Source organism: Puma concolor, chromosome D4, assembly GCF_028749965.1.
Source record: "Puma concolor isolate L17-30 chromosome D4, mPumCon1.1.hap2, whole genome shotgun sequence".
Lineage (NCBI taxonomy): Eukaryota > Metazoa > Chordata > Mammalia > Carnivora > Felidae > Puma > Puma concolor.
In genome coordinates, this window is record NC_141679.1 from 92,606,958 (window position 1) to 92,633,265 (window position 26,308).

Below are 26,308 nucleotides of genomic sequence, written 5' to 3' on the forward strand. Positions count from 1 at the left end.
GGACGCCGGCCCGCCCGGCAGGAGCAAGGGTCTCTGCCCCCTCGGCCTCCGGGGCTCACGTGAGGCCAACCTCCTAAGCGCACGGGTCCCTGCCGCTCGACAAAAGGCCGTGAGGGGCTGCCCTCGGGTCCTCGGCGCCGGGATGGCCCTGCCCGTCGTCCCGCTGCAGCCTCCCCAACACAGAGACGAGGAGAGACCGCAGCCACCGCAGGCTGACCTCGAGGGGGCCGAGGACGTTCCCCCAAACTCTAAAGAGAAACCAGCTTTGAAGTCTGCACAGAAAGCCTTAAAAAAAAAAAAACCGCAGCACCGACAGCCTACGACTGTTCCGGATGGACAGCAGCCCTCCGTGCCATCGCGGCCAGCAGCCTCTTCCCGGGGCGAGAGGGGCAGAGGTGTTCCAGAACCCGGTCTCCTGCAGAGCCGGCGGGTACCGAAGGGCTCGGAAACGCGTCCGCTGTGTGAGGAGCCCGGGCTCCCCGACCTACCGGCTCACAGAGGCCCCTCGCCACCTCTGCGGCTGGACAGGTGCTCCCAGGGAGCCCCCCCCTCGGCCCCGTGCAACTCCCGGCACCCTCTGTTCGGGGTCCGTTCGTCACCCGGAGGTGCGCTCGCCGTGCGTTGCCAGAGAGATCCTGCTTTAAGACCCATCCATCGTGTCCTGTATTAATTCCTTAAAGTCCTAGTTTAAATATTCCATTGAAGATCTGCTTAGAAAACACCTTTGAAAAACAAGGGTAACTTTAAAAAATGGCAAGTTTAAAATCCACATATGTTTTGATTATAAACAAAACGTGATTAAAAGTTTAACTGGCTCAAAACTCACCTAGCGTCAGAATCACCAGCAGTAAGAAAAATGGTAACCCATCCATTGCCCCACCAGTCAGAGTTCCACATCCACCAAGGGCATCCGTGGCCGTAAGGGCCGGTGGAATCTGAATGCATTTTGTGATTTTAAAAAACTGCCCCCCTATTAGGGTACTGAGGACTCGTCTGCCCGGAAACGTGCCACCAGACCAAAGGCCAGGCCACCCGCAGCTCCGCCCCCAGCACCCGCCTCCAGGAAGTCCTCGCAGGGAGGCCTGGGAGAATGCCCTGTGTCAGTCATTTCTGTGCTGATGGGAAAATGCCCTGTGTGGTCTTGGGGAGCGAACCCTCCTGCGGCCGGGGAGTTGGGGGGGGGGGGTCTTTTACCCCTGGAGAGAGAAGCCCAGCCAGGGTGAGCCTGGTGGTGGGCTGAAAGGCGGCAGCGGGGGGCCGCTGCTGCTGCCCCTGCCCTGGGGGCTGGGAGGTGAGGGGTGCCCCGTCTGGGGACCCGGACGGCTGACCCCGGGCACTCTTGGCCTAAGCCACACGCTCAGAGCTCAGGCAGGCAGTGTGGGGCGGGGCGTCCCTGTAGTCAAAGGCCGCAGGGCGGCCTCTGGAAGAAACAAAACCAAAACATAACCTTCTGTTAAACTCTGTATATTATTATTATTATTTTTTTTTTACAATAGAAAGTTAAAAATCAAGACTTAGATTTACTATACATCTTTTTTTCTCTCAGATTACAAAGTTTATATTATATAACTGGGGTTCCCTAAATTGATTTCTTTTAAAACAGTCCTAAAGAGACCAGAGGCGAATACAAAAGAACTCAACAAAATAAAAAATGGGGGTGTGCTGCAGCTGGAAGTTGTCTGTACGTCTCCAAACGTCTCTCTCACACACACACACACACACACACACACACACACACACACACACGAAGAACAGACGCGGAACCCCAGCGGAGCCGGGAGGGGGGCCGGCGCGGGCGGAGCACCTGCAGGCCGGAGTCCGGGGTTCTCCTGCCAACCACTGACGAGGCCTGCGCTTCTGCGATTTTTTTTTTTTAATGCATTTCTTTTGCAGTTTTTTCTTTTCTTTTTTTTTAAAAAAATGACCAATGATGTTAATAAATAAAGTATTCATATATACATGAAGTTGGGGAAACGGTTCCAGGGTGTGCGGCAGCTGATGAGTTGGGGACACACGTCGGGCTGGGCTTTCGTAGAAAACTGCTAAACCTTACAAAAAGGTCTCCTTTTATTTTTTTATTTATTTTTTGTCTTTTTAATCTTTTTTTTTTTGTTTTGTTTTTCGTTGTGTTTTTTTTTTTTTTTCTTAAGTTGAGGTAAAAGTTTCAGTGTATGGAAACCTACGAGCTGCACACGCAGCCCCCGTGTTCCCTTCCGGGAGCCCCGGACACCCCTCCTCTCCGCGCCCGCCTGCTTCTCTCCCCGCCCCTGCAGAAGCCCTGCCTGGAGCTGGACGGGGCCCCCGAAGCCCGCGCCAGGCTGGCTGTTCTCCGCGCCCCCAGAAAGAGGCGACCCCAGCCGCGAGGCTGAGCTCGGGGCCCAAAGGACAAAGACAGCACCTGTTTGCCAAGCTGACCGCTTTCCATACAGTACCATCCAGAGAAACTTCCTTTGCAACAATGCGTTCCGGAGCTAGAGACCAGGTGGGGCGTAAGAGAGGCGTTTCGCAAGAAACCTCAGACCGCATCTGGCATGTTTTTTCTACGGCTGTCAGGTCAGCGTTCGAAGTTACCATCTCGAAGCAACCGAGTTCAGTTACAAAGACTTTATGCAGAGTCGCACCGTCTCATAAAGCCTCACGTACCCACGAGAAAGATCTCTGACCTATTAAAGCAAAAACTGGAAGCTACCATAACACTGAGTTAAGAAGAAAGCCCGCACACCATGGAACGAAAGTAGTATATTAACCATAGAAGGGAACACTGCAGAGTTGGGGCGTGTGCGACGTCGCTGGTTTTGTGCCGTTCTGTGAGTCCAGAGCTCATTCCGAGTCGCTGCTGTCGGAGCTGGATCCGCTGGAACTGCTGCTCCCGGACGCGGACGAGCTGCTGCTGCTGAGCCGGGACGGCCCTCCCGAGGGCGCAGAGCCCGCTTTCTCTGAGGGAGACGCGACAGGTGAGAGGCGCTCCCCCGTGCACCCCCACGCACCCCTGCACCCACCAGGCGAGCCCTTCCGGAACGTCCACCGGCGTCACACCGCCACATCCCGTGCCTCGACCCATCCATTTCTTCACCCCGAAGCTCGGGCAATATTAACGAATGTTTGTTGAAAAGAATGACCGCGTTAATGAGATCATGGTACGGTAAGAGATGCGCTCGGCCTCTGTCCGGGTTCTGGGCACAGAGCTCCTAAAGCCCTTGGAATCCCCGGACGGGGACGTCTTTGGTTATTTGCACGGAGCCCCCTTTACATCACACCCGAGTTTATGCTCATGAGCGACTCAGGGTACAGCTGGTCCCCAGGAAAACCATGTGGAGGGGGCTGGGAACTTTCACCCCCTGGCCCCTAACTCCGGGGAAGGGAGGGCAGGGGAGGTGGAGCGCTAAAATGTTCTCGCTCCCCAGAGCTTCCAGGTTGGCGGACGGGCGGAGGGGCGGGGAGGGTGGCGTGCCCAGCGAGGGGAGGGAAGCTCCACGCCCTCACCCCTGCCACGCCTCGCCCTGTGCACCCCTCCCCTTCGGCTGCTCCTGAGTTGTGCCCTTTACGATAAACGACACAGTAAATAAAGCACTTTCCTGAGTTCTGCGAGCCATCCTAGCAAATTATCAAATCCGAGCAGAGGGTCACGGGAACCCCAGTTGACAGCTTGGTGGTATGGCAGGCCCAGGACTTGCACCTGGCATCTAAGAGAAGGGCGGTCTTTGGGGGTGGACCCCCCACCACTGGGGTCTCAGCGAACCCTACGTAAATAGCGTCAGGACCGAACTGGATGGCTGGACCCCACCCACAGGTGGCACTGCAGAGTCAGTGTGAGCAGAAGCCCACACACTTGGTGTCAGAAGTGGGAGTAAAACTAGCTCAGAGGTCAACAAAACTAAATATACTTGAGTCTAGAAAACACAGGTGCGATCTGCTAGGAATCTGACGGGGCGTGGGGGGAGGTCAGCAGTATAAAGATATCCACCAGTCACGTGCCGCCTACTCTGCCCTTCCCAGGGGCGATCCAGGGGACCCTCCCAGGCTTCAGAGGGAGCAGGCAGGGCGAGCAGGACTCGGCAAGGCGGCGGCAGCCAGCCGCCACACTATCGTGCAGATGGGACCCCGACTCTGATCACCCCCTGGGCGCCACCATCCCTGGGGCCGGGAGAAAATTATTTGCCCTTTCTTACAGGCTCCAGAGGAAAGAGACAACGAGTCAAATCACCTGCTCACCTAAAATAAGGCTCCGCGGTCCACAAAGCACAGGGCCTGGCCAGGGGCAGCCGGGAAGGAAGCCCGCTGCCAGGGGCCGGGACCCCAGTCCCTCTCAAGCCACGGGGTCTACCCCCAAAGACCACAGTGAGGCCCTTCCACAGAGTCCTCTCCGGGGGTTCTGGCCTGGGGCGCTTCCACCCATGCCTCCCATCTGCTCAACCTCCCTGCAGGACCGGGGTCCCCTGTTTACAGGCAAGGGACTTGGGGGTTCAAGAGATCGAGAGCTTCACCTAAGGACACGCTGCCCCTGAGCCGGTGGCGCCGCGGACCGAAGCCTGGGTCCGCCGGCCACCGCCCTACCGCCGACCCTCCCCCCTCGCCAGCAGCAGCAGCGGCCTCGGCAGCAGCGTGGCCCACGCACAGGTACCTTTCTTGGCAGGCTTCTTGTTGTTCAGCTGTCCGCTGACATCCTGCAGCCGCCTCTCTAACTCCTTCTTCTTTTCCTGAGCTAACTCCTCCTTCGACTTGGCCGCCTGCTTCTTCCCGCTTGGGGCTGCAGAAGAGCACAGAGCTGAGAAGGCGTGGCGGGGAGAGGGCGGGCAGCCACCCCTGGGGCCAAGGCCGCACCCGGCCCTCGGCAGGGCGGCCTCTAGGTGCCAGCCAGCACGCCCCCTCCCGGAGGCTCACAAGCTGTGCCTGGCCCCCCCCCCCCCCCCCCCCCCCCCCGCAAGGCCGCCGCCGCCCGAGTTCCCTGCCGGGACACGGATCCCGGCCCGCACGCGCTGTTCCCTCGCCACAGGCACAGCCTTTTCTGCAAACCTCACGCCATCCCCACTCCACACGGCGCACAGACGGGCGTGTGCCGCTTGGCGACACTGTCCCCCGTGCGGAGGGCAGAGTCGAGACCTGAACGCCGACCCTCCAACTCACAGTTGTCCTCACGGGCGCAGCTCTCCCTCGGCTCGGCCGCCCCGCACGCCTGTGCCGCCACCTCGGAGTCCAAGGGGAACTTACCGAGGGCCCAAAGCGCGTGACTGCGGGGGTCACGTGACTCCGTCCAGGGGGAAGCAACCGACCCCTCAGAGTGAGGGAGAAAGCCCGATGAGCGGGCCACACGCAGGTGTAGGCGCACGCTGGCTGTTCCCTGGGGCCGGGCACTGCCCAGCTCTCCTGCCTCCTCGGGCCTGTCCTTTCCCTCACTCCCCAGCACCCGCTGCCCCAAGCAGTGCCTCGTCCCCATCCGGTGCCAATGTCCGTCCTGGGAGGCCTCTGGACCCTCAACTCCCAGTAAGAGGAAACCGGTCTGCCCCGGCAGGGGGCCCATCGAGAGGTCCCCTGCAGCCCTGCTCCAAACGGAGCCTCAGGGAGGCTTGTGGCGAAGGCCTTAGCTGGCACTCGAATGCAGGAGGCTCAGGACCGACCCAATGCAGGAGGCTCAGGACCGACCCAGGGGTCCTGCCTGTCCCTGTGACCGCCAAGGCATGCACGTGCCGCCCCTGCCCAAGGGCAGGGGAGGAGGGCCCGGCTGAGCCATCAGCACCTGTCTTTGGGGCACATGGCGGGAATGGGGGGAGGAGAGTGACCCACCCCACTTCCTAGCTCCCCCCCCCCCCGCCACCGGGCCTAGAGAAGAGGGAAGCGGGGGAGGCAGGGGGGGAGGAAGACAGAGATGGCAAGTAGGGCGCTCTGCCCCCACAACTTACAGAATGGCTTCCTTTGCTTTTTCTGTAAACAAGACTTGACGTATCTCTCTAGTTCCCGCAACGTGGTGGGTTTCAGAGTCTCAAAGTCAATCTCTATCTCGTCAGGGTTGGAGTCCCTGAGTGAGGGCTCCCGGGACTGGATGATGTGCACCACCCGGCCCAGCTTCTCCCCGGGCAGCCGGTTGATGTCCAGGCTGAGCTGGCGCTTCTCGTCGTAGCTCATGGGCAAGCCCTCTTCCTCCTCCTCCGAGTCGTAGGAGGCCGACGCCTGCTTGCCGCCCTTCTTGGGCTGCCTGAGGGACAAGGCAAAGAACACCGTGGCACAGAGCCCCTGTCCCGTCCCGCTGACCATGTGGAGCCCCTGCCTCTGTCCTCCCATCCCCCGTGGAGCCCCTGCCCCATCCTCCTGTCTCCTGCCCCCCTGCCCCCCGTCCCCCCACCCCCATGAAGCCCCAGCCTCATCCCCTCTGCCCCTTGTCCCCCCGGCCTCATGGAGCCCCTGCCCCGTCCGCTGTGAAGCCCCTACCCCTGTTCCCCCAGCCCCCATGCAGGCCCTGCCCCATGTCCCTACCCCCACCCCGTGGAGCCTCCAGCCCCCCTGAAGCCCAGCCCCTTGCCCACATTCTGTCTGGCCTTCTTCCTCTCCAGGACCAGGCTCTTTTACCAAGGAGCAAGCCCAAAGTGGTGCCCCAGGCAGAGAAGCCAGGTGGGCTGAGGGCTGCATGTGTACCTGCAGAGACACAGAACACCCTGTTCCAGCAGAAGGTGCTCCAAGCCTGAGCCAGGAAAGGAGTACAGTGGTCAGCTCCCTTCAACACCCCACGGGCATCTCAAATTCATCTCAAATTCGGCAGGTCAAAAACTGACCTCCATATTGACATAATCCAAAAGGAGACAGGAACGGAGACAGAGGAGTAAAAACCAGAGGGATGACAGAAGACACGGTAATGGCAGACCAAGATGCAACTGTAACAATTACTACATTAAACATAAATGGTCTAGAGACACCACCTAAAAGAAAAGCAAAGTCAGGCTGGATAAGAAACAAGACCCGACTTGCATGTGGTCCACAAGCCCCATTTTAAATACAGTGACGGAACCAGGTTAAGGGTAAAGAAATGGGGGAATCAAAGGCTAACCCAAAGAAAGCTGAGCTGCAGTGGGTGTATTAGCATCAGACAGAGGAGACTTCAGAAAAAGGAATATCGTCAGGAAGAAACAGCACATGGTAAAAGGATCGACTGACCGAGAAGACATCACGGTCCTCAGCGTGCATGTGTCTAAAATCCAAGCCTCAAAATACATGAAGCAAAACCGGTAGAACCAAAGGAGGCAGACACATCCGCGATTACGGCTGGGGACCCAACGATTCTCTCCCTCACATTAATTAATGCAACAAATCAGCAAGAAGAGAGAAGACCAACACCACCATCAACCAAATTAACCCAACTGACGCGTTTTTGTCTTTTTTTTCCCCCCTGACATTTAGGCAACACTAGACCCAACAGCGGGAGAACACATATGCAAGTCCACGTGGAACATCGCCAAATCTTGGCCATAAAATAAATCTGAACAAATTCAAAAGTACTGAGATCACACAAAGTATGTTCTCAGGCCCTAATGGAATTAAACCAGAAACTAGTAACAGAAAAATGTCCAGAAGAATCTCTAGTTACTTGGAAATTAACACGTCTAAATATCCTGTGGTCAAAGAGCAAGTCTGAAGGGAAATCAGAAGATATTTTGAACCAAATAAAATCATATATCAAATTTATAGAGTACAGCTGAAATAGTGTTTAGGTAGAAATTAATAGTTATTACTAAATGCTTACATTACAAAAGATCTCAAGTCAATAAACCTAAGTTCCTAATTCAAGAGAGCAAATTAAGTCCAAAGCAAACAAAGGAAATAATAAAAGTAAGACCATAAACAAAAGGAAGCGAAAGCAGACAAAAACCAATGACGTTAAAAGCTAGTTGTTTCTACGGCCAATAAAACAAATCAATCAATCTCCACATTCACTGAGAAAAAAGACACAAGTTACCACCACCAGGAATAAAAGAAAGGACACATCACTACAGACCCCACAGATGTTACAAGGATAACAAAGGCACACAGCAAACAAACCAATGCCCATAAATTCCACAATTCAGGGAAAGGAGCCATGTGTCAAAAGGCACAAATCCCCAAAACTCAGCCAAGAAGAAACTGATAAGCTGACTAGTCCCCTAGCTACAAAAATAACTGGGTTCACTGTTAAAAACCTAACAACGCAAACTCCAGGCCTGGATGCTTTTGCTGGGGAGTTCTACTTAATATTTAAGAATGAACACCAACTCTACACATCTACTCAGAAAATAAGAGAGAGCACCTCCCAACTCACTTTTGAGGCCAGTGTTATACTGACACCAAATCCAGACAGAGAGTACGAGAAAATCTGAGGGAGGAAGGGCGAAACCCGAGTATTCCCACCACCACCTCTGGACAATGCTGCCGTCAACCCAGCCGCCAGAGTCCACATGCCTCTGTCCTCTGGCTTCCAGGCACCACAGCCTGTCCCTTTGGCTTCCCACCTCCACAGCCACCCGGGCCTCTCTTGCCTGCAGAACCACAAAACCTCCCAGGGTGTCCTTTCTCCCATTACTGCCTCCCACTGACCCATTTCTCCACATGGACCAGGATCTGACCACTTCTAGCTCCAACACTTCCTAACTCCCCTTCACTTGCTCAGGGGATAAAACCAGAAGCCTCAACAAAGCTGGCCAACCTCAGCCACTCCTCCTCCCGACCCAGTCTCCGTTCCTCAGTGGAGCCGACCTCGTCCTAATTCCCACTAGTTTCTAGAACGCTTCTGCTGGGCTCCATGGCTTTGTCCCCACTGTTCCTGACCCTTGGAACCGTAACCCGACTGCTGCCGAGTTGCTGCGAGACTGCTGCTCTTGCACAGCAGTCACCCCTCCTCTGGGAAGCCTTCCTTCTACCTTGCAGGAGAGGCATGCCTTCCCCCCGTCCTCCACTGTCCCCATTGTCCGGGGAGGGGTAGGCCCTCCTCAGGGCAGTGGCTGGTGTGGCAAGAGTGAAGACAGAAGGTAGGCAGACCAGACAGCAGGATCTCTGCCAAGGTGCAGTGCCCCCAGATCAAATCAGGAAAACATCCCCAAAGCCTGGAGATGCCAAGGTCTGTGCCAGATGGTGCCCGAGATCGAGAGGCTAGCTGCACGGACTGCTGAGCAAGGCCCCCCAGAGCCCAGTCTTCGCAAAAAGGGCCTCATCTGTCCCCCTAGTCTCCCCCAAAAGGCGGGAGAGACAAGGACCACCCAGCTCCCATCCCGCTGGATGACGAGAGCCCAGTCTCCGCATCACCGGGACTTGCCCCCAAGGCTCAAAGGCCCAGATCCGGCACCTGGCCCACCACACAAGCACCTAGGACGTGGGGCACTGGGCTCGAGGGGGTCCGAAGGCACTACAGCCCACCTGCTGGCCGCGGCTGTGCTGCTGGCCTTCTTGGCAGGAGGCTTCTTCGGTTGGGCCTGCTTGGCAGGTGGGGCCACCTTGGCCTTCTTGTCGTCCTCGGACTTCGCCTTGTGCCTCTCCTTGTCCTTGTCCTTGTCCTTGTCCTTCTTTTTCTTCTCCTTCTCCTTCTTCTCCTTCTTCCTCTTTGGCTTATTCACTGGGGCCTGCGACAGGGCGGCCAGCTGCTCGTGCACGGCCTTCAGCTGGAAGATAGCAGGTGGCTGAGCAAGGCTGCCCTGGGGCTGGCCCAAGGGGGCCACAGGCGGTGGCGGGGGCTTTGGGGTGCCCTTGGAGCTACCTCAACCTTGCGGGGAGGTGAGCCAGGGCCACCGGGGCCACACCCTGCTGTGGAAAGGCAGGCAGGTCCCAGAGCAGGTGGCATCGAGCTCCACTCTGCCCTCACTGCCCCGTGACGGCTGGAGAAGAGCTGCCTTGCAGTCCTCACCGGAAACGAGGCTCATGGGTGGCCAGGAGGCCAGCAGGTGAGCCTGGGGACACGTGCAGACCAGGACAGGTGCATAGTGACAACCTGATAAATCGTAGCCAAGGGCGCCTGGGGGGCTCAGTCGGTTAAGCCTCCGACTTCGACTCAGGCCATGATCTCACGGTTCAGGAGTTCGAGCCCCGTGTCGGGCTCTGTGCTGACAGCTCGGAGCCTGCAGCCTGCTTCCGATTCTGTGCCCCTCCCCTGCTCGCTCACTCTCTCTCTCTCTCTGTCTCTTTCAAAAACAAGTAAACATTAAAAAAACAAAACAAAAAATCTTAAATGGTAGCTAACGTTCTTCTCACCAGGTATCTTTCAGACGAAGGCAAGTCTACATAGAGGCCTGTTAGATAGAGGTCTACTCGTCTGCACGAAGGAGGTTTTCCACAGCTTCCTTCAGAAGCCACAGGGAGGCCACTCGGCAGATGCACAGACTGACCCAGCGCCAGCAGCTACCATCTCGTTTCAGGGACACCCCCCCCAACATGGGCCACGAGGGGCCACCGTAAGCTGCACCTCACAGGGGAGGAAACGGATCCTCGCGGATCCCAGGCCGCCCGGTGGCTGCACCCAGGGCCACCTTCCCTGTGGCGTCGCCTCTAACGAGGCTCAAGCCGAAGTCCAACGCCAGCCCCACCGTGGTGACCACGGAGGCACCTGCACTCGGCTCTCGGGCCGCCTCACCCCCGCAGCGGCCAGGGAGCCGGCCCCCCTCAGACGCTTCCGCGGCGGGCGAGGCACCCGGGGTCCACCGGGACCCCCGGAACGGCCACCGCAAGCCAGGCGGGCGTGACCCCGACCCGCGGGCGCGGCCGAGGGGCCCCCGGAACAGACGACTGCCCGCACCTGCTCCTGCAGCTCCGCCAGCCTGGTGGCCCTCTCCTCCTCCGAGTCCGAGCTGCCCGAGTCCGAGGAGCTCTCCTCGCTGCTGCGGCTGCTCTCGGCGCCCTTGCTTAGCACGGGGGCCGCAGGGGCGGGCAGTGCCGGTGCCTCCGCGGGCTCGTCCGGCATCTTGGCGAACCGCATCTCAAACACGTCCTGTGGGAGAGCAGGGGCCGCCTGAGGTCCTGGACGCCCACGAGGCGGCCCCTCGGGGTGGGGGACCCACACCCGAGGGCCCCTGAGATGCCCTCGGAGATAACACCCACGGCTGCTTGGAAGGCCCCCCCCCCCAGGGGGCCCCCCCACCTATCCAGGCCCCGGGCACAGGTCCAGGGACAGGCGCCACGGGGCCCCAGCCACGGACACAGCCTTCTAGGAACTGGTCCGAAAGCCCCCTTTCTCAAGCATGCAAACCTTCTGGAGACCGGTGCCTCCCTTTAGCCTCTGGGTCTGAGGCTCTCCGAGGCTGCCCCCCCCTGCAGAGCAGCCCGAGTGCCTGCCTTTGTCTGACCTGTGACCTCTGTGGGGCCCCCAGCTGCTGGGTCTGGGGGCTGGTTTACTTTCCCCCTTGGGGTCACCTTGGGGTTTTTACCTCAGCATCGCATCTCATTCCGACTCGGGCCCAAAAAAAGTTGTCCTGTCAAAGTTGGCTTTTGAAAAGCCCCCCACAGAGCACGACCCAGGCCCTCAGGAGCACCTCCCAGCGCAGGTCCCCTCTCCCGGCCGCCCAGGTTCATTTCAGATGGGGGCGCGCAGCCACGTGGGAGCTCTCCCTCTGCAGAGCTCATCCGGCTGCATCCACACCAGATGACTCACATGAGATGCCACCCCAGTGACGAGCCATCCAGCTCCAGAAGCACCCGCTCCGGGTTCTGGACCCAGACTCTCCTCCTGGGGTGAAGACCGCCCCAAAGACACAGAGGCGCAGAGCCAGGGTCTGGCCGGGCCCTGGCACGTGGCTTGGAGGGGCGCGGACCCCAGAGCTGCCCCCGCACCACTGTGCCAGCCCATGCGCAAAATGGCCATCACTAACCAAGGCTCTCGGCCTCTGTGGCTGCGCTGTCGAGAACCACCTTTTGCAGGACAGAAGCGGGGCCTCCGGCCTCCGCTTGCACACCCAACCTGCCACCAGGGCTGCCTGGCTCCCTTATTAGGCTGAACCGGTGCACCGGGTTCAGAAGCATCACAGAGCAAACACGGAGGGGAACTCTGCTCCGAGGCACAGCGGGCGTGGTCTCAGTATGAAACCGCAGACCCCGCGGGCTTTCTCCGGGCATTCTGGGACCACCAAGGCCACTCCGCCCTCCTCCCCAGCGGGAGCTGGTGCACAGAGGGCGCCCCCCCCCCACCCGGGCATCAGCACGGCCCCCCCACAGGAGGACCCAGTGGCACAAAGACAGCTTCTCTGCTTCTCCCCCATCCCTCCCTGAGTCTCGGGTGGTCAAGGGTTCTGACCAAGACAAACAAAAAAAAGCATTCTAAGCAAAAAACTAGGAACATCTCACGCGACAAACATACTGCGTCCTGGAGAAACGGAATGCTGGAAGAGAGAGAGTAGAGGTCCACGATTTTTACTCTTCCCTCCAAAATACCGTTCCAATTACACGACATTTAAAACTCCGCTGCTATTAACCATGAAAGCAACAGCGCCCATCACCAAGGGGGCGTACCGGCCCCCGCAGAAACGTGTGCGCAGCACCCAGACTTTGGCCAAAAATCCCACGCGTGTACGTGCACACACACACACGTCTGTGCGTGCGAGGTGTGAGAGCACAGGTACACAGTCCCTGCACCAAAGGTCAGGCTCGCCTTCCCTACGGTTCCCACACCTCGTTCCCACAAACCGCTTTCGGCGTCAGAAAAGGCCACGCAAACAGCCGTCACATACAACCTCCGGCAGCCTCGCGGCGAGGCCCCCCCCCCACACCCCCAGGCACGGAGCCGAGAGCAGGAGAACGGACACCCCCTCATCCTCCCCGGCCCAGCCGGAGCGCACGCCCGTCCCGGAGGGCGTGTGCCTGCGGCTTGTCTGTCCGCCCCCGGGGAGAAACGTGTCCCGCGGCCTTCCTGGCCAGATGTCCCCTGCGATGCCCATGTCCGTCCCGAGGGCCCACCCTGGGCCGGGCCCCACCTGTGCCCAGAAGGCCCCTCTGCCCGGGAGCGCCTCAGGTTACCTGGAGCTTCCTGGCCATGGCCACCACCTCGTGGTCTGGGGGGTTGTACTTGTAGCAATTGGAGAACATTAACCGGATGTCAGCTGCGAAACCCTGCGCGTCTGGGTACTCGCGGCTGTCCATCTTCTTCTGTAAGACACGGGCGACAGGGTGTGACGGGCGCCGCCCCCGCCCAGCAACCCCACTCCCCGCCAGGCCCCGCCTGCATGGACCACTGCCAGCAGCAAGCCCAATAAATAGAGAGAGAGAGAGAGAGAGAGAGAGAGAGAGGGAGGGAGGGAGAGAGAGAGAGGGAGGGAGGGAGAGAGAGAGAGGGAGGGAGAGAGAGAGAGGGAGGGAGAGAGAGAGAGAGAGAGAGGGAGGGAGGGAGGGAGGGAGGGAGGGAGCAGGACTCGAGGGCTTGGGAGGGGGCTCTGGGACCCCCTGGAACAACACCCCAGAGAGGCCGCCGCCCTGGGTGGAAGCGAAGGAGGCACCCTGGCTCCCGCAGCCGCCACGCAAGCTCCCCTTGCCCTGGTTTCCACACATTGTGTGACATTATACACAGTGAAATCCCTCACGGGGGGAGCTTCAGGGGGGACGAGGGGCTTCCGGTAAAAGTCACTGCCAACACTGGGCTTGGGGAGGGGGGTTTCCTCAGATCATGGACTGAGACGTTCACTTCACCTCTCTGAGGACCCAGACGCCCCCCCCCACAAGCAGCACCAGACAGTCCTGGCCGACCCAGTGGAACAAGGTGGGGCTGGCAGGGGTGAGACTCAGGCAGGCTGTATGCCGAGCACAGAGGCACCACCACGGACGGGCACAAGCTGCCAGTCAGGGCAGATGGAGGGGAGACTCGGTGAGGGAGCGAGCTCCCTGGCTCTCCCAGGCCCAAGCAGAAATCATCAGTCAGCGACCTCCTGTCGGCGAGGGTTGCCCCTCTTCCCTGGGCGCTGAGCGCCACTGCAGCGGGACCCTGCAGGTTAGGGCCCAATCACCTGTCTCATTTGAGCCTAGACTAACAGAATCCCGGACTCTGGTGGGCTGACTGCAGCCCGACTCCAGGACCCTCGGCCTCTCTAGCGCCCTGGATACATGCCCCGTCTCCCACCAGCGGCAGAGCTGCGGACAGCACCCAGGCTGCATGGCTCCAGCCCTCGGCACAGCCTCCCTACCGCGGGAGGCCCGGCTACCGGGCACAAACGGGCACCCGAGACCCTCTTGACTTCCGTACGATTTTCAGGCTCTGGTGCTAACTTGACCGCTGGCCGCCTGGGCGGGGCTGAGGCACAGACAGGCTAAACCTAAGTGCATTGGGGGCCCAAGGAGAGTCGGCCGCTGGCTGGGGCTCCTCGGGGGCTCCCGGATGATGGGTGTTTCTCAAGGGGAACGCCAGAGCAAACCGCCCAGGTCCCCGCAGGACGCGGCCCCCTCCCCACAGCCTCAGCGCTTCCCACCCAGCCTCTCCCTGGCTGTGTGGCCTGGACGTGTGGCTGCTCGCGTCCGGCCTCACGTTCCCCCTCCCCAAGGCTCTGGGGATTAAGAAGGGCATGAGTGTCACTGTTGTCAACGATGCCCTCATCTGGGTGACGGGAGCTCTGCCGGCCGAGCTCAAGGCTTGAAGAGTCAAAGACCTGGATTCCGGGCCTGGCTCCGCCCACAACTCACCCACCCGTCCAGCCTCAGCTTCCCGGTCTCTAAACAGCAGCGGGGCGTGCAGACGAAAAGGCCCAGCCCCAGTAGCCCCCAGCCCAAGTCCCAGCCAGGTCACCGCATGGGGAGAACGAGACGGGCAGACAGCCCTGTCTGGGACTGAGGGGGCCAGCCACCTGCTGTCAGCCTGGAGCCAGGACCCCACAGACCCTACGGAGGGAGAGAGCCTCCGCGAGGCGAGCACTCGGCCTCCGAGAACTGCACCTGGGAGCGCGTGTTCCCGCCGCCCCACAGTCAAGACTGGCTAGACAAGAGCCGGCCTCGGCCAAGCACGACTCTGAAGCACGGTTAGCAAATCTTCCCCGGGAAGGGAGGCAGCCACAGAGCTGGGATCTGCTCTCCACCGGCCTCTGCCTCGCTGGCACCTTTGCGTTCGTCCTGCATTTGTACTGACTCATGCTGGTCACGAACCGTCCAAAGCCAAGGGTACCAGGCTCCCAGTGGGGGCAGGACCTAAGGTATCTGAGGAAGAGGCTTGGTCACTCGAATGCTTCACCAAGCGCCACCACCGAGGTGGGGGGGGGGGGGGGGCGGACAGCCAGGTCTGTCCTGCCTGAAACCCACACGCGCCCCGGGGGAGGAGGCTCCAGTAAGGAGACTCTGCCCGCGTCTGGCAACACTGGGAAACGAGGCAGAATGACGGAGACCAGCCGTTCCAGGGCCAGACCCTATCCGTGCAAAGGCGCCACCACTCCCCTTTGGGGGGTGGCTCTTGGGGCCACATGGGCAGCTTGCAGAGGTGGCGGCCTACAGTCCCCCACTGCCAGGGGCGTTCCTCGGAACCTCGGGAACCAGCACTGGGCTGGCTCGCCGGAGACGGGGGGAAGGGGGCAGGTGTGCTGGGGCTCGAGCCCGATCGGGACAGGGGGTCAGGAACCCCACCTGTGTGTGCTCAGGGAAGACCCCTGGGAGCTCATCCCAGCCCTGGGTCTGCTGCCCTTCGGCTGCGGCCGCCCCCCGGGGCACTTTCTCTCCCCGGTCTCTGCTTGTTTAACACCGGCCTGGCCTGGCGCAACACCCGAGAAAGTCCCGGGCGGAGGCCCTGGCACGGGAACCGGGGGGCCCGGGCTCTCGGTCTCAGCTCTGCCACCTGCCCCACTCCGAGGCCCCGGTCTGGCCAGTGAGGGCGTGGGTCGCCCGAAAGGGCCCCCTTGCTGAGGTCACGGGAACCGCAGACGCGCCGGCACGGGACGCGGGAAGGAGAGCGCAGACCCGGGTGCAAGCAGGACGAGGACCCCAAAGCCGCAGGCTCAGCAGGCAGAACGCGCCTTCCTCCCCACCCCCCGCCCCCGGGCCCGCGGGACCCCTGCGGCCAGCGGTCAACGCGCCAGCCCCGCCCTGAGCGGGCCCCGCGTCCGCGTACCTTGACGGTGCTGAGGTCCATCGGGTGCTTGATGATGTCGTGGTAGTCGTGCAGCTCTAGGGCCTCGGCGTCCACCGGCTTGTAGAAGGGCCAGGCGTAGGCCGCGTGCTTCTTGGACAGCATCTCCTTGAGGATGCTGTCACAGTGCCGCAAGTGCTCCGACAGCTTGCCCCTCTTGCCCGCGTGCTGCGGCACCTCGCCGTCCTCCAGGTCCTTCTTGGGCGGCTTGATGGGGCGGCCCCCGCTCTCTCGCCGCGCCACCACCTTGGCCTGCTTGGGGTCTGACAGCGGCGGGGGCGACTCGCTCCGGCTAGCGGTGATGGCCGACGTCGTGGGCGTCGTGGTGTCTGCTTTCCGCTTCACACCCTTTTTCTGCGACAGCGACGACGCGACCGGTGAGCGCCGGGCACGAGGACGCGGGTGGCGGCAGCCGCGCTCCCAGGGCGCTATCGGCCAGGCACCGAGCAAAGCGACCGCACGCACGCGCATGCACAGCCACACCCGTCCTCCCGCTGCCCCCCACCCCCGCGGCACACGGGACGCCGAGGCTCAGAGGGGCCATGTTTCAGGCCCAAGGTCACACAGCTGGTAGTGGTGAGGCTGGACTCAGAAACCGTCCCCTGAGCCGCCCCTCTGCGGGCCCTGTCCGTTTGCCCCCAGGCCTCCGAGGCTCCGGTCACACCCCAGCAGCGTGAGGTGTCACGTGCGACTCAGCTGCCATCTGTCTGACCTCGGGGGCCGTGCTGGCTCCAGAGGCCAGCATGACCAGGATGACCCCAGGACCGGGATCGTCCCCAAGCGGGACTCGGGCTAAGGGACAGCAGAGATGAACGGGATTCCCGGCTCTTAAAGGCCAGTGGGAAAGCCCCAGATCAGGGCCTCAAAGCTGGGGCTCCAGGGGCAGCCACGGTGGAGCAGGCCGAGGCCCGGAGGCAGGAAGAGCGGGGAGGGCAGGATTGCAGCCGAGGGTCTCGGACCAAGGACTCCCAGGGGCTGACTGGGCAAGTCGGGACTTTCACCCCAAAGGCAGCGGGAGCCACAGAGAGCTCTCTTCCCCGAGGAGAGGGAATGTTAAAAGGACCAACAGAGCCTTTTGCAGGCGTGTGCAGGGCACTCACAGGGGCTGTGCCCGGTGAGGGAGAACCTGTTAAAGCCCGGGAGTCCTGGGGCGTGCGCGTCTCTTCAGGCACCGGGCCGGGGGGCCCACAGGCATCGCGGTGTGTGCTGCGGCCAGGGCTCAGTGCGTCCCCGAGACCGGCTCGGCCAGCTCCCCACCTCCCAGACAGGCAGAGGCGCCCCTCGGAGCCGCAGCGCCCGGGCTGACGGCCTCATGGGGATCTGCTCCCTGGGGCGCCGCCACGGTCTCCGCCCCGGCCAGGCCACTGCCCCCCGGCTGGCAGGGGCATGAGCTGGCGGTCCACAGACACTCGTGGGCACCCACAGGATGCCAAGCGCGTGCCACAGAGGCCCGGCGGAGAGCTCATCTGGCCATGGCAAACAGGACACGCTCCAAAAACAGCCGGGCACTGTGCTCGGCAGCCTGGCCAGGCGCCGCCCGGGAAAGAGCAGGCGGTGAAGACCACGGGGGAGGGAGAGCAACGGAGGGGGCGTTTTACCTTGGGGGAGCCACTTAACCCCTCTGAGCGCCTGCTTCCTCATCTGTAAGATGGGGGAAATACTGTCTGCCCCAGAGGGCCGCTGTGAGGGGCAAACGGAAGACACACGTCAGCGTCCGGCACGCGGCCTGCCCCAGACCTCACGGGGAGCGCCGGCTCTGAGCCCAGACCCGGCCAGGACGGTCCCCGCCACGGAAGTGCCAGCCACACCGGGGGGACGGATAGCGCCGGAGCTCACGCCAGCAGGGGCGGGTGCAAGGCCCCCCGTGACGCACCCGGGCCACTGCCCTAAATGCAAGCGTTGAGCGGGGGAGCCGCGGGCCCCTCCACGCTGCTCCCCACACCTTCCCACAGGACCCTCGCACGGCGAAGACCGAGCCTTCAGGGCCAGAGAAGTGGGGGTTCAGCACAGCCTGCCCTCACCAGCTGTGTGACCTAAAGCCACCCGAGCCTCGGTCTCCCCGTCTGCATCAGGAGCACGGAGAGAACCAAAGTCACGTGTACCCAACACCCGACAAGCAGTCGGTGCCCAGGGACAGGTGGCCGTGCACCCCTCCCGGCCCGCCCCACACCTGTCCGAATCCAGGAACCCCGGCCTGGCCATCAGACAGCCGGCTGACCTCGTCCCCAGGGACGCTCACCTTGACGACAGGTGGTGTGGGAGGGACCACGGGGATGATGGGCGTCGAGGGAGGAGGTGGGGCGGCGGCCGGGGGGACGGGGACCGACGTGATGTTTGCAGTAATGGTTGGCACAGGGGTGGCGGCAATGACGGGCGTCTGGGAGACGGTGGGGGGGACGCTCTGAAAGGGGGCTGCTGGGGTGACAGAGGACACGGCCGCCACTTGCTGCGTACCTTGAAGGCAAGGAAAGCACGTTGAACACACCAGGCTCTACCTGCCAGCCAGCTTCTAGAAGCTTCTAGAAGCTTCCTGGACCATCCCCTCCAGCCAGAGCACTCCAGCGCCAGGGAGCCCCTCCCCCTGAGGCCCCGGCCCTGAACCTTGGCTGCCTCCACGGAACACACCTCCCCAGGCTCTCCCTCTGGCCAGAGACTAAAATCTCAACGAGGAAGCTGGACAAGGGGCAGCCTGGGAGGAAGGGCCGGGCGTGGGACCGCGAAACCGGAGGTTCACTCAGACTCCACCTCGAACTAGCTGAGAGACCCAGGCGGAGCTCCTTAACCACCCACGGTCCCATCTGCGAAGTGTGATGGCCGGCGGTGTGGGGGACCCACTGCGGCCTCCCCCGTCAGCCTCTCCATCAGGGCGCACCTCGGTTCCAGGTTCCGGCCAGGTAAGACCCCCAAGGCTCCCAGTGCTAATCCCCACTGCCCTCTCGACAGGGCGCACAGCCCCTCTCCTGTCACAGAGAACGCAACGCAGGCCAGAGAGGCAAAGTCCTGGGGGGACACAAGGACCTCCTGTCCAGACTGCTGGAAGAGGTGGTCTCAGAGGATGGGGACATGGCAAGACCACAGTCTCCCCACAACAGCAGCCTCGAAGGCAGACAGTAACAGGCCACCGAGGGCCAGCGGGACCTTAGACAGCCCCGACTCGACAGACAGGGAAACTGAGCTCAGAGGGGCCGAGAGACCCGCACGAGAAATGCTGCTGTCAGTCCCCGGGGGGGGTGTCAGGATAAAGGGACCGTGCCCGTCCGCCCCTTTACCTGCACTCTGGGTTCCGCCAGCCGGCTTCCGGCCTTTGCCCTTCGGAGCAGGGGGTAATAATTCAACTTCCTCCTGGGGCATCTGGGCCACTTTCTGCAGAAAAATTTTCTCTAAGGCTTGGGCCATTAGCACTATGTCATCTGTGGGCTGAAGACACAGGGGGAGCCAAGGTCACTTGTCGGGAAAGGAACCACGTGTTCGCCAAAGACATCGCTGGTTGTAGCTCAAGAAAACACTGACTCGAGAATCTGTTAAGAGATTTGCTAGGGCGGGAGGCGGGAGGAGGCCAAAGGGGCGCATCCCGCTGTGGAGACGGGAAGGGTAACAACCACCCTTCAGCCCATCACGTGGAGGAAACACAACCTTCTACCCGCTCCCACTCAATTCGTCTCTGCTTTATCACGTCGCTCTTGAAAACGGCGAAACCCCCACGAATGTAGGGTCCCGTGGACCTTCCCTAATCTACTCTTCCCGCTGCAAACCACTGTGTGGACACGCTCCCTCATCGTGCAGGGTCCTCGCCGTCTCGGGCGGCTGCACACACGCGAGCCCGCATCTCTACGGGAGGGGCGTCTAGGTCGGAGGGCGCGGACGGTTTGAAGCATTTGGTTCCCTAAACTCCTTCTGAAAAGGCTGTTCCCACCTTTACCTCCCCTCCCCCAGGGTGGGGGAGGGGGGCGGTGCGGGCAGCGTGTGGGACCCTGAGTGGGGACGGTGGCCAGAAGGGCGGAGGGCCAGGGGGTGACGTGCCCGGCCCCGAGGGCCCTCTTGCGGCCACGTGCGCCCTTACCTTGTTATAAATGTAACAGTTTGTGAACATGGTGTTGAAGTCCTGCATACACTCGCTCGCGCTCCAATAATAACTGTTTTCTAGTCTCTTCTTGATAGTCCCCATGTCCATCGGGTTCTTTATTATCTTATGATAATCCTAGGAAAGAGATTTTCAGAGACGTCATCAGCACCCACCGCGTGGCCATTTCCGCTGCTCCTGAGGACAGTGACTGCACACCGCGCAGTCTCTCCAGGCGAGTCAGGTGCCAGGCCCGGGTCAAAGGCAGGATGTGGGGCGAGCGCCCGGCCAGCCGCAAACCCCTCCACGCCTCTCGCCCGACGGCTTCTGCCTGCATGGGAGGTTCTTAGAGACGCACGCGACTGTGCAGCCGGAGCAGGCCCCAGAGCTGACTGGCATTCTAGAGACGGGGCCAAGCTCCCTCCCGGATTCCAAACCAAGGGTCCGCCGGAGGCCGGTGCCGAGCCGGGCCCAGAACCCAGGCCACCAACTCCTGGCCCTGGGCTTCGCCTTCAAACGCTCAGGGTTTCTCTACCTGGGTCCAGATGAGAAACCCACCGGATGGATGGCCCGCGCCGGGAACGTGACCCCAAGGGGCGGGTGCAGCGCTCTCCAGGAGGGTACACGGGACAGGAGGAAGACGGGTGAGTCCTGGCTCCTGCTCCCGCCCTCTCCAGCCCGTAGGGCTCAGGTCTCTACACTCGGCGCCCTGCTCCCTACACTCGGGGACACGGCCCTCCCACCCCCACCGCCGCTCCTTGGTCACCAAGGGCCACGGGCTGTGCCTGGCTTACCGGCACCACCGCTGCCTCGGCCCGAGGGGCGGTCCATCCAGGAACAGGGCCGCAGGGGGTCAGGGATGAGCGGGTACTCACAGGCAGGTTGAGCTTGATGGCGTCCACGGGCTGGTAGAAGGGCCAGGCGAACTGGTGCTTCCAGAGCGTCTTCACCACCACATTCTGCATGTACTGTAGCTGGTTGGTCTTGCGGCCCGGCTTGGTGGGGTTGGAGACCTCCGGCGGGGGCGGGTTCACAGGGCCCGGGGCTGCCGGGATCCCCGTGGGGGCGACGGTCGCGGTGGCGGACATCCTCCGCTGCTCGCTCACTGGCCGTCACAGCAGCGGCTCGGGGACGCCCTGGCTTCCACTGTGCTCCTTTCGGAGGCCTGACGTCCCATTTCTGGGCCCAGCTGGGCAGCACCTACGGGGGAGGAGGTACAGCAGAGACGGGCCGGTCACCCAGGCCCCACCGCCTCTCCCAGCCCCACGGACTCCCGCGTGGTCGCAGCGAGGCCAATTCATCTTGCTCACGACAGTCGCCCTGGTCAAACCAGCCCTCCCCTGTCACCCAACCACTCTAACTACGGCTCTCAGGCTGGGGCAGGGAGGTAACAGAACGCGGGCCACCCGGCCACGCGGGCGACGCAAGGGCGGGAAGGCGGCCGTCCGGGCACACGGCACACGGCAGCGGTGGGAGGCGGTGGCCCCAGACGCGGCCACTCCTGGCTCACTGCCCACCAACTGCCTGCCTACTGGGGGCGGACTCTGACTGTTCTTGGCCGTGGCACCTTTGGGGGAATGATTCACACGTAGAGACGGCTATAGCATCGACCCCGCAGAGCCGAGCCGGGCAGGCAGGACGTTTGCGGAACCACGCACGGCGTGTGGAGCTGGGCCCCCGGGGCAGCGAGGTTCTGATGTAACCACGAGAACGGGTGCTGGTTTGTGATGGCGGGCGGGGGTATGACACGCCCGGCCCCGGGCCAATCGGGAGGGCAGGGGAGGGCACCCCCCACCCTCCTCTCTCAGTAAATGAGGGGCTGCTGTGGACCTCCCTCCCCCCACCCCCCGCCAACTTTCAGGAACGCCCTCCAGGCTCACGGCTGGAATCCAAGATGATTAACTACACCCCAGAACACACAGGCCGGCCCCGACATCGGAGCCCCAACATATCCCGGGGGCCAGCCGGCGGCCCGCTTTTACTCGCGAGTGGACTGTTTACTTTACGAGTGGACTGTTGACCGCCTGTGGAATGAGAGCACCGGGCCACATTTCTGAGCCCTGCTACACTCCAGGTTTCTGTGTGTCCCAGTCCCCGTCACAATATCCAGACGGGTCGGGGCCGGGCGGCAGTGCCCTCTGCATGAGGGGCCGGGGGGCACCGGGGGACGGCACCGGGACAGCCCATGTCGGTGACCGCGATCAGCCACCCTGCCCACAACTTGCAAAAGCGGATGGTTAAGACCTGGGGAGTTCTGTGAGCTGGTTAGCACCCTGCGGGTAGCTGGCCACCTGCCACGTGGGTGTGTTCACGCCAAAGTAACGCGCTCCTACCACAAACCACCGCGAGCGGCGCGAAGAGGGTTCAGACAGACAGCAGGGCCATCTCTGACGCACGAAGCAGACCAGCGGTGCATTCGAGGGACACCCCGGAACCACCACCACGAGGCGCCGCGCCCAGCACCCTGGGGAGCCCACAGCCCCACCCCCCCTTCCACGCACTTCCGCGGTGAGCTGGCGCCTCTCCCGCTCCTCCGGGTCGCCAAGCCCGGGGAAGCAGCACGGTCGGCATGGTGTCCTCGGCCCCCGCCAGCGGCTCAGCGGGGAGGGTGGCCGTGCCAGCTCGTGCTAATGGCTATGAGGGTGGGTCTTGACCACCAGAAAGGTGTGGGAGCCGGGCGCAAACCTGGGTCGTGCTCACACCCTGCGGCCCCACCCTCACTCCTGGCAGGTCAGCCCACGCTTGGCCTGAGCACCACTGCCACCTGCTGGGATCCCTGTGAACCCCTCGCCGCCAGCCCTCGCCGCCAGCCCTCCCCGCACATCGCATCTGGCAGGGGGGTGGGCCCAGGCCACCCGGGGCCGCTGTTGCTGCCGCCGCCACTCTGCCCAGGAAGCCAGGGAACAAGCAGGATGCAGCCAGGGGCTAAAACACGATCTGGGGGTCTGGGGGGACACGGGCCAACCACCCCCGCCCCAAGCAGGAGGACAGACGGGCACTGCTCACTGCAGGGACACGCTCAGGAGGCCACCAAGACTGGAGAAATGCCCCAAGGCCTCCCTCCCTCCCTCCTCCGACCACTGCTGCTCCAAACCCGTGGCTGAGCAGGGAGCCAGCACCGGCCACAAACACTGGAACGCGTCCCCAACCCTGCCTTCAGGGGAGTGCCCAGGGGCAGACCAGCAGCCGCCGCGACCTGGGGCCCAGACGGCGCCGTGGAAGCTCCTGCACCGAAGGTCAGCGGTCACTATGGCCCACAGGAGGCCTTCCACGGTGGCCCGAGGTGAAGCCCGCCTCCAGCTCCGCTCAGGGGCCCGGTGAGACGTGCAGGAGGGGCCCAGCACCGTCCAGCCCATGACGCCCCACGATCTGTGGGGACTGTGCACGGCGATGGGCCCTCCCCCTTCCTGCAAACACTCTACTGAACCCGGGCGGGGACACCGCCCCCCCCCCCCCAGACCCCTGCAAATACCTGAGGGTGACAGCACCCAGCCCTCGGCCTCTCACGCCTCCCGGGAGCCGGTCCTCCTTCCCCGGCACCCCAGGCACCAGCTCAATGGGGAGGAAGGAAGGGCAGCCAGAGCAGAAGAGGCTGGGGACCCCCCACAAGCCCTTCCAGCCCAGGTGCCAGGACCAACCTCTCCAGAGGAGGCTGGACCGGCAAGGGGACAGCCAGAGAACTTGGGCCACACACCTCCAATACCTGATGCCTGGGAGGCACCCGTGGAGGGAGGGGGACTCAGGGAGAGGCCCCCTGGTCCTGGTCATAAAACCGCACAGGCACCGGGTGTCATCCCCTCCGGCGTGGCGGGCAGCGTCGAGTGGCCGCAGCCCCGCAGGCGCACGCACACCGTCACCCTTCGAGATGGAGCCGAGGCCTGGGCGTCGGTCACCTCTGCTCAAAGCGCAGGTGGACGGCGGGTCCAGGACGAGCAGGGCCGCACTGAAAGCCTGGCCTTGCCTTTCCCCCTGGACACTTCTCCGGGCCAGGCGGTGGCCTCACAGACGCTGACGAGGACGAAGGAGAGCCACAGGCCACCGTGGGAACCCCCACCGGGAGGCGGATGATGGGCAAGGACCTGCACACCAGCCCGCGAGGACGGGGGCTCTCACCCTCTGCTTGGGTTTCTGAACAGGTAGGTTGTGTTTAAAACCCGTTTCTTTTGCAAAAGGAAGAGCATAAAGAAATTTCTATTTCGAAAAACCGCTCGAGCACCAGCCAACCCCAGTCCTGCACTCGGTTCACCGCCAAGCGTTCGGAGCGCCCGTTTCTCCTCCGAGGCCTGGGGCCGCGGACCTGGGGTCAGGGGAAGGGCTGAGCAGCCCAGCAAGCTCCCGGGAGGGGAAACCCCAGGGCCACCTTGACCCCAAAGTACGGGGTGGCACCCAGCAGCGTGGCCAGCCCCTGGGGTCCCACCGGCCACACCCAGGCTACCCGGACCCAGCCCACCCCTCAGGGCAAAGCACAGGACAAGACCCAGAGCACGCGAGCATGGCTCCTGCCACTCGGCCCGGAGGCACACGGAGCCGGCACACTATCCATCAGCCTCCCTGGGTGGGATCAGGGCTGCGTTCTGAGACCAGGAAGCAAATGATGCTTCTAGAAAGAAATTAAAACTTGGGGTGCCTCGGTGGCTCAGTCGGTCAGGCGTCCGACTTCGGCTCAGGCCATGATCTCACGGTTCCTGAGTGTGAGCCCCACATCGGGCTCTGTGCCGACAGCTCGGAGCCTGGAGCTGCTTTGGGTCCTGTGTCTCCCTCTCTCTGACCCTCCCCCACTCACACTCACGTCTCTCTCTCTCTCTCTCTCTCTCTCTCAAAAGTAAATAAAACATTTAAAAAAAAACAAAAAAACAAAAAAAACTTACACAGACCACTAGCCGACCCCCTCACAGGGTTCAGCCACGAACTAAAAATCTGTAATGGACAAAGCGCAAAATGACGGGGAGGTTTAACGTGCTGTGAAGGTCGGCTGCCGTGGAATCCCGCGACAACGGCTCCCAGGGTGGCCACCGGTCCCCGGACGCCCACAGCGCCCCGAGCAGCCTCTCCCTGGGACGTGTCCAGGAGCAGGGCCGACCCCACCAGCCAGCACCCACCACCCTCAGGCCCAGCCCTCACGGCTGCCCACCCCCCCCCCCGCCCCGGGCAAGGCTGGTAGCGGCAGACGGCAGAGAAAACACCGAGAGGCACGCGGAGCGGTCGGCCGCGGCCACGAGCCCCTCCCCTCTGCTGGTGCCGAGACGCGCGTGTGACCTATGAGGTCAGTGACCATGCAGGCTCACAGATGACAAGGCTGAGGCTCCCTGCCCTTGGCGTATTTCCTGAGCTGACCCACATGGGCATTCGAGGGACAGGACCCAGGCAGCCGAAGAAGGTGACGGTCCTGCTGTCACCACACCGACATCAAGGGCACCAGGCCAGGGGGGCCGCACAGAGGGCGGCAAGAAACACCCGCCCGGGTCTCCACACCAGGGTTCAAAACTCGGCTCTCCTCGCTGGCCGACCTCCAGCATTGCCGTCGCCCTACCGAGCGCTCCCAACCCAGCCCCACGGACAGAAACACGGCCGGCATGGCTTCCCACCCACGAGGATATGGAGACCAGGGACATCCTGGCCAACGGTTAGGGAGCTGGGTGACTCTGCCATGTTGGGCTGGAAGAAAATTAGGTGCCCTGGTTCCCAAGTCACCCGGGGAGGGGGACTCAGCACAGCCAAGGGCCGGGGACCACAGCTGCGAGTCTCTGTACGCCCATTACGGGATGCTGTGCGGACACGCGGAGGTCACACGCGGGACAGACATTGGAAACACGTCCGCCTAAGGTAAACACAGCCTTGCACCTCACCTCGGTGTCCCGGCGGACCGGGACCGGCCCCTCAACGTCCTCCCAACCCCACACGTTATGACCATGAGCCACCCAGCCAGCCACGCACACAGAAGCATCACACATGTCAGAGGAGCAGGAAGGCTCCTGCCGCACCCACTGCTCTCCCCCGGGCCTGCCCCTCCGGGTGGGCGCCAACCCCTCTCTGCCCCAACAGGCCTGAGCTCCCTGCGGGAACACCGGACACCCCAGCCCCGCCCCTCAGCCGCGCCAGGCGGGGGAGAAACAGCGGGGCAGAAGCCTGCCCTGCTGCAATGGCCGGGGACAGAAGACACAGAAAACTGCCGGCTTGGCTTGCTCCTGCATCTACTGCTGGGGACCTCCGGCACCTCCTTG

At 62.3% G+C, this 26,308-nt stretch overlaps 1 protein-coding gene across 4 annotated transcripts in view; it reads right to left on the minus strand.

The window, feature by feature from the left end:
• Nucleotides 1-2,724: 2,724 nt before the first annotated feature.
• The window catches only part of BRD3 (bromodomain containing 3), a 61,552-nt gene continuing 37,968 nt past the window's right edge, over nt 2,725-26,308 (minus strand). For 2 of the 4 annotated variants that reach the window (XM_086684422.1, XM_086684421.1), the window contains exons 2-12: nt 20,963-21,287; nt 20,088-20,225; nt 19,297-19,444; nt 18,267-18,481; nt 16,010-16,381; nt 12,952-13,080; nt 10,742-10,933; nt 9,373-9,614; nt 5,898-6,190; nt 4,622-4,747; nt 2,725-2,936 (exon numbers count right to left, since the gene is read on the minus strand). In XM_086684422.1, the coding sequence (XP_086540548.1) occupies nt 2,821-2,936; nt 4,622-4,747; nt 5,898-6,190; nt 9,373-9,614; nt 10,742-10,933; nt 12,952-13,080; nt 16,010-16,381; nt 18,267-18,481; nt 19,297-19,444; nt 20,088-20,225; nt 20,963-21,175 (2,184 nt within the window). In that variant the 5' untranslated portion in view covers nt 21,176-21,287 and the 3' untranslated portion in view covers nt 2,725-2,820. Of the gene's footprint in view, nt 2,937-4,621; nt 4,748-5,897; nt 6,191-9,372; nt 9,615-10,741; nt 10,934-12,951; nt 13,081-16,009; nt 16,382-18,266; nt 18,482-19,296; nt 19,445-20,087; nt 20,226-20,962; nt 21,288-21,493; nt 21,766-26,308 lie in introns of those variants that run through there. The other 2 variants (XM_086684423.1, XM_086684424.1) reach the window with 2 other exon arrangements.